At 48.2% G+C, this 14516-nt stretch overlaps 3 protein-coding genes across 3 annotated transcripts; 2 read left to right on the forward strand and 1 right to left on the reverse strand.

The window, feature by feature from the left end:
* Positions 1-178: 178 nt before the first annotated feature.
* On the forward strand, positions 179-3431 carry CI109_104919 (uncharacterized protein; the record flags this gene model as incomplete). The annotated part of the gene is made up of 15 exons (XM_032007418.1): positions 179-206; positions 362-487; positions 608-757; positions 816-905; positions 964-1097; positions 1154-1423; positions 1490-1626; positions 1680-1844; positions 1902-2061; positions 2121-2212; positions 2264-2420; positions 2477-2581; positions 2636-2921; positions 2977-3133; positions 3194-3431. The coding sequence occupies 15 exons, from the start codon at positions 179-181 to the stop codon at positions 3429-3431; spliced, it is 2295 nt and encodes a 764-aa protein (XP_031858324.1).
* Positions 3432-3727: 296 nt separating this feature from the next.
* On the forward strand, positions 3728-5396 carry CI109_104920 (uncharacterized protein; the record flags this gene model as incomplete). Its single annotated transcript, XM_065967578.1, has 5 exons — positions 3728-3801; positions 3880-3920; positions 4050-4183; positions 4328-5216; positions 5296-5396. 5 exons carry the CDS (start codon positions 3728-3730, stop codon positions 5394-5396), a joined length of 1239 nt encoding a protein of 412 aa, XP_065823650.1.
* Positions 5397-10716: 5320 nt separating this feature from the next.
* CI109_104921 (uncharacterized protein) lies at positions 10717-14227 on the reverse strand (the record flags this gene model as incomplete). Its single annotated transcript, XM_032007416.1, has 4 exons — positions 10717-11826; positions 11901-12110; positions 12237-12440; positions 12503-14227. 4 exons carry the CDS (start codon positions 14225-14227, stop codon positions 10717-10719), a joined length of 3249 nt encoding a protein of 1082 aa, XP_031858322.1.
* Positions 14228-14516: the final 289 nt, after the last annotated feature.

The following is a 14516-nucleotide window of genomic DNA, read 5'->3' on the forward strand; positions in this document are numbered from 1 at the left end:
GGTTCTGAAACGCGAGTTGATGGTGGAGGGGAGCAGGAGGACACAAAAGGGGACACACCGCATGACCTCATCCCTGGGATATCTGTCTGACATTGACAACTCACTCTTTGTATTCCTTCTTCTTTCAACACTCGCATCTCCATTCCCTCTTGTCACCTGTGCTTGTCTCGACTCCACCATGGCGCTGAAAGATCTCCTCAAAGCGCGTGAGTAGAATCGCTCCTATCTGACCAGACATATCGGTCGCACGACCTGTCAAAGACAAAGGGGTGGTGACGCCTTCCTTCGGCTATGACCTCCGGAGCGACCGTCCACATACACACGTTAACAAACGCTGATCCCCTCCTAAACCCCTGCATAGGCTTCACCTCGGCATTGCAGTCTATACCTGCTGGGACATGGAAGATATTGATTACGGATCAACATTCCCAAGCATTGCTGGATACCGTGTACAATAACTTTGATATCCTCCAACAGAATGTCACATGTGAGTACATCAGATGGAGCCGACTTCCTCCCACACCGCGAACTGTCATGTCCAAAGACGTACGGCCATGCTTGCTTGAGGCCGTCGTAATGTAAACACTGACCTTCTCGTTTGTCACAGCCGTTGAACCCCTCCACTCACCTCGTCCGCCCATGTCCGTGGACGCCATCTACCTCCTCACCCCCACAACTCAGAACGTCGACCGTATTCTTGCAGACTTCTCCTTCGGCAGACGGACGTACAAATCAGCGCATCTGTACTTCATTGATGGTGAGGTGCCATATTCGCGTACATACCATAATGGTCGAGCTAATGTAGTTCCTTTCAGGCATTGACGATCACCTTGCTCAGAAGTTGACCGACGGCCTACAAGGTGGGGTCTTACAGGCTTTCGTGGAGCTATACTGTAACTTCTGGGGTAAGTTGTCTGTCCACATCGCAGAACGGGAGTTGTTGAAGCTGATTCAATATCGTAGCACTGGAGGACCGTGTCTTTACGCTGAAAAGCCCATGGTCTTTCTTCACAATGTTTGGTTCACCGGGAGGAGCTGCATCAGCAGACTTGGCGATGGAAGCTTTCGAGGACGATATAAAGGTCACCGGACGCTCTGTAAGCTATTATGTCGCTCGATCGTTATGCAGCAAAGCTAACTCCGATGTGTGCAGATCCTCAACCTCCTAGCAACGGTCGGGGAGAACCCTTATATACGATACTATCAGCCGCACCACCATCCTCCACTCGGTCCGCTCGCTCACACCGCCCAAGCGGCTGCTCCCGCCCAACAGCAAAATCCACAGAGTCTTAGATGGAGATCAGCCATGGGAGCGACCAGTCAAAGACCTTCTGAAGTGCTCGGCGAGCACCTCAGCAAAAAGATTGCATTCCAGGTTCAGAATGATTTAGATGAGTACTTGACCAATAACCCGGAATTCCCGGTGAGTTTACCGTCCCTTTCTTCCTATATCTGTCCGCAAAGCTAATCTTGGACATTGTCATAATAGCCTGCCTCGAGTCGACCAAGAGCGGTGTTGTTTGTGGTGGACAGATCGATGGACCCTGCTGCTCCCCTACTCCATGAGTTCTGGTATCAAGCGATGGTAAACGATCTGCTAAAGATCGACGACGGTATTCACTACAAGTGAGTTGCTTGGTTCCTGATTTACGGGATACTAAGCTGACTATCTCGGGTAGATATAAGTATACCAACACCGTTGGTGGTACCGAGGAGAAGATTGCCGAACTCACCGAAGCGGACCCCGTATGGGTATCAGTCAGACATCTGCACATGAAAGATGCTATCGACAGTCTCATGACGGATTTCAACAAATTTGCAACCGAGCATGCAGGTTTCAGGGGGTGAGGCTTCTCACTGCGTACTTGTCGGAACGAGGAGCTGATATGAAAGCGTCGCAGAGGTGGTCAGGTCAATGTGGATGATCTGAAAGACATGTTAGCGAGTTTGCCTCAATTCCAAACGCAACGAGAACAGTTCTCGCTCCATCTGGATATGGCACAGGAGTGTATGTCGTTGTTTGAAAAGAAGAAGCTGTCTCTGGTCGCCAACGTCGAGCAGGTGAGTTGATCATTCTCGCCGGTTTCCGGTGCACTATCAGCTGACGTCAGTCTACATAGTGCTGTGCTACCGGGTACACATCGGAGGGAAAGACACCGAAGACACTGGTAGAGGAGATGGTTCCACTCTTGGACGACCGAGTGAACGTTTCGTAAGTCACAGGGTTCACATCAAACGGACCAGCGGTTGACTGGGTGCACAGATCGCTCGACAAAGTACGAATAATGGCTCTCTACATCTTGTTCCGAGATGGTGTCGCCGACGAAGATCGAAGACGGCTGTATCAGCACGCTCGATTATCCATCTCCGAGCAAGATATGGTTAATAATCTGATACATCTCGGTGTGAAAGTGATCAAAGTTAGTGGCTCTCAGTGTGTATACACGGATCAGTCGATGCTGATCAACTACTCCAGGACAATTCTCGTTCCTCGAAATCACGTATCAAGCAGAAGCCGTCTAACCAGGAAGGAGAGTATGAGTTGTCGAGATATAAGCCAGTGGTACAAATGGTGCTCGAGGTGAGTAGGTTTACTTCTGTTTGAGCCATCAACAACTCACACTTCGCGAGTCAGGATCAACACAACAACCGATTAGATCACACAACTTTCCCCTATGTCAAAGATGCTCCGGCGGAGGCAACTGCGACTCTGCGAGGAGGATCTTCCTCCTTAGCTCCGCCCAACTCGTCTGGCTCCCTCCGAAGCGCGAGACCGACATGGCACAAGGCGCCATCAGCTAGGATGAACAACACGGAAGGCAGACAGAGGATGATCATCTTCGTTGCCGGTGGTATGACCTATTCGGAGATGCGATGTGCATACTCTGTGGGTCAAGCGTTAGGGAAGGAGATTTTCATTGGTGGGTCTGCGTCGGTCGGGATGTCTTCGTCATGGAGCTGACTCAAAATGGGCAGGATCAACGCACGTTCTCACACCGGAGACGTATTGTGCGGGCTTGAGGGCAATAGGTAGAGGTGGAGTAGGTTCGAACCCTCCAAATGCCTTACAAATACATCCTCAGGCCCCGGGCAGACCGAATCGGGCACCAGGGCGACCGACGACGTACCAAAAGTGAGGCCTCGAGGTATCGTCTTCTGCCCCCTTTTGCAACTTGCTGACTCGCTTTCTCAGTATTCTCGATTTAAGGCATTGGGCTCCTCCAGTCGGTCCTCCGCCTGTCGCCCCACCTCCAGGCTCAATCCCGCCAAACATGCAAAAGCCACAAATGGCACAGACCAGCTCGTTCGCTTCGAGCATTACCGATCGTATGGGTGACATGTCATTAGGAAGCAACGGGTCGAAGAAGGGGAAGAGCGAGGCACCGCCTGGAGAGAAGAAGAAGAAGAAGTTGTTCGGTATGAAGTTGTAATACACGTTTAGGACGATCTAATTGTAGTCAGTGCATGAGATGGATATATATTACAGTGTCTTTGATACTGTTGTGTGTTTGAAGGGTGCATTTGCGCCTCGTTCGTCACCACCAACTCGTGCTTCGTTTCCAGGCACGGATATCCAACGAGGTCCTTGCGATAAAAGTGAATTGACGTGTAATCAGCAGCAGAAGATCATTGTGATTGACACTTCGACCACAAGTGACTCCTACAACGTCTTGACCCATCAGCGAGCATACACGATAGTCTCGTCCTCCCCCTTTTCCTTACCGACATGTCCCTCCCTTCTCCTACGCCGGCAGGTAAACGAGCTCTGTCACCCACACCGACCGTATCAGAATTGGAGATGTGAGTGATGTCACCGATTGATTGTTGATGTCCAGTAATTTACTGTGCGACTGTGCTGACGAGCATTGACGGATGTAGGGAGACAGCACTGCTACGGAGTGTAATCGACGTACGACCAAGTGAGTGGAGCTTGTCGCCTCTTCAACCTCCCCATCACTCATTGCATCAAAACACTCAAGGCAACTCTGGGCCTAGCCATACCAAGTCTATAACAACCTGAGTTATGCTGACGCTATGCTGTCCATCAGTTGGCCGACATAAGCATGTCCTCATAATCCAACTGCAAGGAGAGATGCATCGCCGTACTGGGCTGTGGGTACCTGTTGATCAGCTGTGGGACAGGTTGGAGGGGTTGTACAATCTTGAAGCGTTGGATGGGATGGTGAGTGCCTGATCTGACTCTGTTCAACCCAGAAGACCTTCCGGTGCATACTCTCCAAATATTGGCCTAACTAGACGCTGTACCTACTCACGATACGAATGAAGTGTTCTGTGGCTGATCTAGGTGTTTCGTGATACTTTACAGTCATCATCGAGCTCCATCTCCCTCCCTTCAACACCATCAGCCCTCTCTCCTCTTCTCCCTCCATCGCAACGTTCCTCCCTCTCCCCCTTATCTGACATATCGTCACCTCGTCGCCCGATACATACCTCAAAACAAAAGTCAAAGTCGAACAAAGTCTCAGCCTCGAGTTCTAGCAAGAAAGCGTCCGGATCGAAATCTGCAAAAGTCATAAATTCGGACCATTTCAAACGCACCTTCGATCTACCTTATTTCCAAGGATCGAATACTGCTGTCAAGTCTCAGCAAAGTCGAAGTCGGAATGGGAATGGTGACAGTAATGATGGGTCAGACGATGATGACAATAGGGATGAGGACGGCGAGATGGATCATGTTAAGCGAGAAGAGAGTGAAGGGGTTGATGAGCATGATGGACAGAAGGGGAAGAGATGGCATGAGATTATATATCCTCGTGCTGAAGATCCGGATCGTGCAGATGAGGAATGGCATGCGGATCCGAACGGCTCGGGTAAGACAAATGGACTAGAGGAGGAAGATGAGGAGGAAGAGGGTAAGGAAGGCTCGGACGACCAAGACGACGACGAAGAAGAAGAAGAAGAAGAAGAGGAGGAGGAAGAGGGGGAGAAGGATGAAGACGAAGACAATGAAGAAGAGGAAGAAGATCAGTCATCAGATGAAGAAGAGGAAGCGACACCTGCTCGACGGACAACCAAAGCTAGCAATACCAAACTATCAAATCAGTCAAAAGGAGCGAAGAGAATATCTACTTCGTCCCGGAGAGAAAGTGGTGGTAGTGCCGCACCCGTAGGGAAGGGTGGTGGTGGGAAGAAACAGAAATCGTCATCAAGCAAGAAGAAAGAGAGTAGTTTGAGCGAAGATGAGACGCCGAGAGGTAAGAGGAAGAGAAGGGAAGAGAGCGAATTGGAATCGGTGAGTGGACTGAGCAAATCGCTACCAGGTGCTCCTCAAAGAGATTGACGTTGACGGTGTGTACTGGTACAGGCTCAGCGAAGACGAAGAAAGCGCTGATGCGACCGGAGATAACGTTGGCGGCGAATACGGTGGTGTGTAGAAGAAGCTACTCAGAATAGGAGGGGCGTTGTATATTGGTTTCTTGTGTATAATTACGAAGCACGGGTACGCTGGGATTGTACTCGTATCACATATGCAACGCCATACGGCAGGCGCAGAAAGCTTCTCATGTCCATCTGCAACGCATTGCTTGCCTGCTGGGCGTGCTGGCAGGGATCAACTGTTAGATATAGCCTAAATTTTTCCGTATCGTCGTAGCCACTGATACAGTTGAGCACATAAGTAGCACTGCATCACAATCGTGAAGGGAAGGGCACCAACTACAGAAATACACAAATTTCGTTTGCTCTGGGTTGGACTACCTGAGGGAGACAGAGGACAGGGGATCATATGATCGCCTCAACTACCTGTGTGAAGAAGACTGAACCAAGTGGACCCAGAAAACGAACTGAAAAGTCTTGATAGTACACTGGTGGGCCTAAGGTCGCACAGCTTCTTCAGTGTACGGAATGCGATGTGCACATTTAAGGGTGTTGACAAGAACACTGTGGGACTGATATTTGAAGATAAGGTATGATAGCCGGCCAACAAAATGTTCATGCCCAATTAGGCAGTTAGCACCGGATAGAGGTGATCTGATGATTACTGTAAAAAAACAGTTACAATGCCTACACAAAGTCAGGACCTACAACCTCATCTAGCTGGGGTATCAGGGCCTTGACCACCCTTTGTCATATGTGAAACATCAAAACCACTTCAGACAACTGAGACAACCCCCTACACTCATACACTGATGTCATTGACAATTTTAGGTGCTACAGTGATGTCATTCCGACCGAGATAGTCTCTGTGTTGTCATTTTATATCATTGTCATGCACATAGTATAATTGTGATGTCATTTTGCAGTGTGACACAGATGACATAGCAATGACAACATTCTGCACCATATTACATCATATGCATCACAGTGACATTGAAAGGTCATGCAGTCATGTTACATGTATACTGAAAGTACACAAGCAATCTCATTCTCTCCTTGCTGATCTCTACTCTTCCCCTGCCTGCCAAACTTACCATCTTCTTTTCATTTCTCAACAAGGCCAAACTGCACACATACTTTGGTTCAGTCAATCAACATGTCCCATGACAATCTCCACTACAGCTCAGAGCATGATTCCCATCTTCCAGCTAGACATAATGACAGTGTCTCCTCTAGTGGGCAAGACAACTCTTCTTCAAGAGACCAGCCGTGCAATGCACAGTCAGAACCCAACAATCAGCAAGGTTTAATGTCTTCTGAACAAGAATCATGTCCTTCCCAGCTTCCACAGGACTATGTAGCTTCCAGTCCAGACCAGGGTGAAGGACAGAGTACTGCATTGTCATCAGCATGTCCTACTCTTTCTGCGACACAAACAAGGACCAGCTCTCCATCACCCATTGAGCAGCACAGAAAGCTTGATGGAGCACTCAGCATTCCAGGAAACACAGTAATACGGCCTGTACCTGTTGGGAAGAAGCGTGTTCGCATGGGCAGGCATATGCTGAAGGGAGTTTATGCTGCTCAAGAGAAGCCGCTGGTCAGATACCCACACCCAGGTTGGTCTGGCTATTTTAGTACATCAGTGACTGAGTTTTCAGTCTCCAAGTTTGAAACTCCATGTAGGAGCGACACATTGGTACATGACCCCAACAAGTCTTTACAAGCAAAACTGATCACCGAACTATACATACCAGTTCTGCCAACCTCCACTGATCACATCAGCTCTATACAGGTACAGACCCTTGTAAATCATATAGTGGAGACCTCGAGGGGAGGTCCAGATGTGGATGCTCCTATAAGTGAGACATCACAGGCTCGCTCAGACTCCACTTGCAACAAGTTGAAGCTGGAGCGCCCCAGTAGAATTGCCGACTACATGTGGAAGAAGTTCAGAGCAAAGAATTGTCTGGAAAACAATCACCATACCGTTTTGAGAGGCAAGGGTGAAGACGGCCGATTTTGGACAGATTATATTGATTGTATTGTAACAGACTTCTCAGTCAATGGGGCCAAAGAGTTCCATCAGCCTATCTGTGCATCCGCAAGGTTTACCCTGGATTTGAGTGGAAATCCCTTGCCAGAATGGAATAGGGAGAATGCCCCAGAGGAGTCTAAGGTTTGAGGTTTTCCTACCAGTCATGATTAGCTGTTTGTGCTATATAATTCCCCATAATGTAGATATCTAATAGACGTGTGTGATGCTATGAGAGCATATGATATGGATTTGGGGTTAAAAGACTTCTCAAACTTGACAGCGCACCACTTTGGAGCGGCAAAAAATTCTTGTAAATGACTTGACAAACTCACCAGAAAGCCAAGCTATCAATTAAACTCTGGTTGGTAGGTCAGCTGTTGCCTTGATGAGAGTAATCCCAACTATAGGACACCCAATCACTGCTGAATCGATGATGCTCTGGCATCAATGCCTAAGCTATTGACTATCCTTACTGTTTAGATTTCCTTCTACGTGTAAGCCTTTTGTTTACACCGGTCATGTACAGTGTAAATGACACTAGATGACAAGAATGAATTGATTTTACACAGTCAAACAATGACCTCACTGGTTGATGTGGGCTAGGCAACTATCAAATATCCTTACAGCACATGGGCCATGTCACTGAGTGCTTTGACATCATGCATCATCCTACACACTGAGCACCATCATGCCTATCAAGACAACATGACCAGAATGCCCAAGCTTGATGACAATCCATCATATCGCAAGGTCACCTGATGAGCCTCACCTCAAATTCGGCGACCACATGCACATGGAGTGGAGAGACAGAATGTGTCTGAATTATCGGAGATACACAATTCTGAAGGGGAAGGGTGAGAAAAGTGAAAACAAAGAGAAATACACCTTCCGGTCACAGAAGATTCCTTGTGCTGTGATGGAGTACTCTTTGGGTGATCACACATTTCAAGGTCCCATCCAGGCTCTGGACCAGTTCACGCTTGCACTTCATGAAGATGGGCAAAACCAGCCGGATCTAGCTGGATGATTTTGACAAGATCAAGGAGGAAGTCTTGGTATCATGATCATGTTGAAAGCTTTTGCTTGTGCAAGCAGCGTAGTGTAATTTCTTGAGCATGCTGTAGGATGAAAGGCTAGGTGTCATGTGTATACATGATAGTTATGCGGGAAGGCAATTTCCAGTCGAGATTCACTGTACCCACTTATCATGCTCAATGTACACAGGTTTTGACCATAAGACCAACAAGAGATTTCACCCCATTTGAAAACCTACAATGTCACTGGTCACTCGGGCCAAGATGACAATGTTATCACCAACATTGTCTCTAAACCTCAACAGACATGTTGTCAATGATCGCAAAATCATGTTGTACATCACCTTACATCAACTTTCACACTGTTTGTGTCAGAGGGGATCCTTTGGCTAAGATCTTTGGAGACCACTGGGTATTATAGCACAATGTCTTGTGTCATCACAAGTTTACAGACTGTGCCATGAAATCGAAGGGCCAAATATGTGATTGGCACCATTTTCCAATCCTTTCATAAAAATTGTATCACACATCACATCATTTGCCATGAATGTGTATCATTTTGCTGCATTGTGACAGCAACAATTCCACTATGACCTCAATTAACATCGTAAGACATCATTTGACATCACCTGACATCATTCCCATCATTTTATATCAATTTACATCATTTACATCATTTTCATCATTTTACATCATTTTACATCATTTTACATCATTTTACATCATTTTACATCATTTTACATCATTTTACATCATTTTGTATCATTTTGCATCATTGTGACATCACAATTATTCCCATAGAGGTGTACACTGCATGATCAGTACAGTTGCAGTGCGCACATAGAGCTGCTGGTAAGTTGACAGTTGTTTGTGCGCAGTTGTGTCTCTCCTTCATTCTCCATCTATAATCATATTGGATTTCTTTCATTCGGTTGAATGCTGCATTCCATCACATCAAGAACCACAACCTTGTTTCTAATCAATTGCCATGTCACACAATAGGTATGAAGAACATTTCAATGATTTTCAAATCACTTATGCCCCTGAGTATGGCAATTTTGCATCCAACAGTGGAAGCAACAATCTGCAATCAGAGCCAGCAAATCCCTTGCCTGCCCAGGTTGACAGACATTCAGTGTACCCTTCACAACCTGGATCTGCCCTTGCCTCAAAGATGACAGTTGGGCAATATGGTGATTCCCACACGCAATCTCAGATTGATGGACAAAATGCAGAGTCATCATTGAGCTTCCTCCCAGCATTGACCCCACAATACCCCATATCGCGTACCAATCCACGTGAATCGTCACTTTCTTGGCCCGGAAATACAGTGATCATGCCTACCCTGAAGAGGCCAGGTGGCCGACGTTACCCTCCCATATGGAAGGTGTTTCATCATTCAATCTGTAATGCCATGAAGTGGCCACTAGTTGAGGTCCAAGTCAATAACAAAGGTCCAGTTTGGCCTGCACAATGGGTATCATCAGCCGCCGGATGTTCTTTAGCAGTATATGACACCCCTGTTGCCCCATCTACTTTCAATGATACCACAAATAGTACTCAAGCACAGTGTATCACAGAAGTGCACATTCCAATACGACGAGGACAGTTTCCCGGATCAATGGAGATTCGACACATTGGATGTTCACATTCAGATGACAGGGACTCTGTGCAAGTTGCAAAAGAGATGTACCAATGGTACAAAGACAGCAAGTGTTTGGAGAATAACCACTATACGCTTTTACGTGGGAATGATAGGAACTCCAAATACAAAAGTGAATACTTTCCTTGTGCGGTCACAAGGTTCTCTGTTGGGGGGAAGGAGATTGTTTATCCCATTCAGGCTTATATCAGTTTTTCGCTGGACCTGACGGGAGAACCATGGATCTGGAAACAGGCTGGTCAAGAAGAACAATCTGAGGGGGTTAAGGATATGGCCTCATCTCTGGCTGGTGTGCAACAGACATACCAAACACAGCTGTGAGAATAGTGAACCATGTTGCGGGGGAACTGTTTGTACATAATACAGTAAGAGGAGCGGACAATACCAAGGAGGAATAGGACGAAGAATTCGGAGGATATAGTGGTCACGAGGTTCATTTAACCTGACTGCCGGTAGGATTCGAAATACCATTTGTGCAATACACGTAGTCCACATATCTGAGAGAAACACGAAATGACTTGCCAGGGGCGTGGGTGTACATAGACAGCGCTCGTGCATTACCTACCATACGAGGTGTGTACGAGAACGACAATCGGAAGAAATGTATATGATCTGTAATATGGCAATATTGTGTCCGCCCAGGTCTATCGCATGCCTAATCTCGGCTCAGCCGTTGATGGTCTTTTCCTCATCGCTGGTCTTCTCGGAGCTGGCATCAATCCTCTCAATCCTGACCTGACATTACCACCACCGCCACTCAACTCGTTCGTACTGCCCATGTTGTCCGATGCGACGAGTATTGGTCGTGTGGCAGTACTTGCAGACCGGGAGAGGGAAGTGGTAGCCGTGTTGGGAAGTGGATGAAGGAAGGGGTGCAAGTTCGCAATGGGACTAGAACGTGGTTGCGTTGTTCGTACGCTGGCAGGGTAATGATTTATACTGGTCAGCGGTTTCGGTCCTGGTCGGATTGGTGTCGAGCTAGAGGACTCTGTCAAGTTCGCGATTATTGGAAGTGGGAGAGAGATCGAAGTTCCGTTCGTCGCTGGAGGAGGAACCATCAGTCCGCCACCTGTCGATCTGCTTGGAGGTACCAATACCGGAACAGGATGAAGTTCGATGATGTTGACAGGTGGAGTGAATGGTCTTGATCGCGAGAACAGACTGGCAGCTCTACGTCGTGTTTTTCCCTTCTCTTTCTTCTCCTCCGCCACCTCCTGGTGACCAGCAGTCACGCCCGGTGCTGGTGTTTCAGCGGGCGGTGTTCGACCTCTTGATCCTTGACGCCCGAACGAAGGTCCTTTCGTACCGAATTTATGAACAGCCGACGTGGGTGTTGTCGATCCGCCAACATGATTGGAAGTCGTATCGGCAGGGTAAGTCGCAGTGGTTGGCGTGTGGCTGGGTGTTCCGGATGAAGTCAAAGCTTTGGCAATCGCTCCGATCGTACGACTAACAGATCTCGCGTGCGGTGTGGCAGTAGTGGCGGTAGCAGAATGGGTGTGTGATCTTGTCCGTCCTCCGATATTCGTCGTCTCCTTAGAACCAGATCCAGATCCGGGTCGGTCGGTGATCGTTGTTGCAGCAAAGCTTGGCGTGATAGGTGTTGGAGGTTTACCTAGGTGTGGTGGTCTAACTTTCTCGCTGACAATATTGGGCGTGAGCGTCTTCTTGAACACGTTGAGGAGGTGTGTCTTTAGTGCTCGATCAGGGTTGAAGAAGCTTGGGGAGACATAAAGCCCTAACGGAACGACGATCTGAATAAAGGGCAACCACTTGGTGTCAACTGTGAGATCAATCTGGCAATATCAGTCGCACCGTCACTACTCACCTTCTCGTTTGGGATCTCTATGCCCGATCTCGATATTCTCGGTTGAACAAGATATTCAAACTTCCATTCGGCCCTTCCGCGATCTTCACTCCCATACACTGCATACACACCCGGTTCACGTATTTGCAAAGTAGCACCTTTAGATAGGTAATCGTGCTTATCGTCCAGATTCGTCGTCAATCTTCTCAGTACCGGAAGACCTTCGAGAGCCTAGTTGGTATCCCCGGTGACAAAAGATAAATCAGCAAGGATGTCAAGAGATGTCCTCAGGAGTTTGCTTCCTTGCGTCCAAATCTCTCTATAGGGAGCTACAGTAATTACAAACATGCTACTCACCGCATGATGGAACATCCATTTGTCCCTCTCCTTCGGTTCCATCCCAAATTCCCAACATCCACTCTGCTGGAACATTTCAGGTCTCGTCGGACTCTCGCACCATTGCGTGGCATCTCGTAAAGATTTCAACTCCCGTTGACGAAATACGGAAGGTTTGATCGAGCGAATGAACTTGAGTGAGGTTCTGTTCTCTCTTGTTCCTTCCTGTGATAACACGAAAGTCGCATCAGTATGGATGGACAGGAATTCTTGGACGTTTGGCTCACTTGATCAACCCAAAGTTGTACGGTCATGCTTCTGTCGACTTCCCGTAATGATTTCTCGACCAAGTCTTCTGTCTCGTCCCTGGTCTTCGCCTCGTACTTCTCAGGGTCTATCTTCTTTATTTGTCCAGTCGCCTCTCGCTCTCGACTAGCTGAAAGATCCTCCCCTACGATGTGAGGCAAAGAAGGAAGTGCTTTGTCTAGAGTCGGCGCTCTCACTCTCCCCGTCACAGTGTTTCGCACTTGCATGCTCTTCCTCGCGACCTTCTGCGCCGGTGTTGGGGTATCATTGATCCCCTCATCCACCATCAACATCTTGCTCGTCCGCTTCGATATCGGTATCGAAGCCACTGGCAACCTCACTTCCTTTTCGATCACATCTATATTGGGGTCGGTACGATTGTATGTTGAAACTGACACCAAGTGGGGTGTGACGATGGACTCGGAATAAGGGGAATCGCAGCTTTCTCCATCTGACGAGGTGGAGAACGATGCTCTCATATGCGGAGGAGGCACGAATAGTCTGTCGTGATCCCGAGAGTGTATATCACCATTATCAACGAGGTCCAAAGTGACTTTGAAGTCCCCCCTCGTCGTAGTGGTCGTCGTCGCAGTGTTGGTGCCGGAGAACAAACTGTCCTTTCGTAAGGTCGAAGATTGGTCGTCATCGATTGTTTCCACTTCGTCCGCATAGGCTGATAACATCATACTCCAATCATCTTCCACCTCATGTTCATCCCAAACCTCATCACAGCCCCCACCTTCTCTTGACTGTTCCGTACTTGTTGAAGGCGGTGATATGTTTCCTTCGTGATCATCCCCGCCAATCGGGAGAGGTTTTTCGGCCCCTTCTGGACTTCCGTTTCCGAACGTACCCACGCTCTCTTCACGAACCAATCTCCCCATCCCTTCATCCAACTTATCGCGTACAACTGCATTATATCGCGGCGTACTCTCTTCCACCCTTTCGTTCTCCCTAATCTCCTTCCTACCTTGCAAAGAGAAGACGTCAGTCCTAAATTCGACGAGGATAGGTCGAGGAAGGGCATATCGTTCTGCCATATATCGTTGTGGCGAGAAGAGAGTCGAGCCTGATCGTCGTTTGTTCGTAATAACGCTATGACAACTGTCGCCGTTGCTGTATGAGGATGACGGATGTCGTTTTCTCTTGTCTTTCCCTCCTCCCCAACGAAGCTTCTCGTTGGATCCTTGCGCTTCGGTGCAAGGAGATTTCGTTCCTACTTCATCTGGAACGTCAACTCCCATCTCCCTTCTTCTCATATCATATGCTAATCTTCCAAACTCCCCCGTCTTGTCGAACAAAAGTGGTATTCGCCCCTCAATGTCCGCTCCAACCCGCGCTGATTTGGTACTTCCCCATTTGGCCGATTCGAGAACTTCAAACAGTGTCTTCTCGGGCGATGTGTAGCTATGCATTAGCAATTCAAGAGGGACAAATTCGAATTCCAAGGGAAAGAGTCGTCGGCTCCGACTCGGACTAGCGCTTGCGGGCGCAGGTTTGGGGAACGGTGATGCCGAAAGTGCCGCCAGGTCAGAGTGGGAGTGAGCAAGACCTGCACCTGCAGCCGCACATAGTCGAGGTGGAGAGGTGGAATGGGGTGGTGGGGGGATCTTGACGGGTGAAGGGGCGATACGACGTAAGCGTGCTGATGAAGGTGATGAGGAGGGTAGCTTCGCGTTGCGAAGTGTGGGCGGAGGAGTCGGCATGATGTGGTAATAGCTGAAAGGAGTTGGGTGTAAATGTTGTAAGTGGAGCGATCAATCAGTCCAGTAAGCTTGACTGGTTTGCAGATATGTAGTCGTCCATGCGGTCAGTAAGGTCAGTATCATGACACCCAGTCAGTCAACATGACAATCATCAGCACCGACCGACGCCTTCGGGAGATACGCGGTGACCACAGACAAGCACAGGTACGTTATTAGGGCAAATACATTACTGTGCACAACATGTTGATGACTGTCTGAATAGGTCATGAGCGAAACCGTCGTTCGAGGC

Source organism: Kwoniella shandongensis, chromosome 8, assembly GCF_008629635.2.
Source record: "Kwoniella shandongensis chromosome 8, complete sequence".
Lineage (NCBI taxonomy): Eukaryota > Fungi > Basidiomycota > Tremellomycetes > Tremellales > Cryptococcaceae > Kwoniella > Kwoniella shandongensis.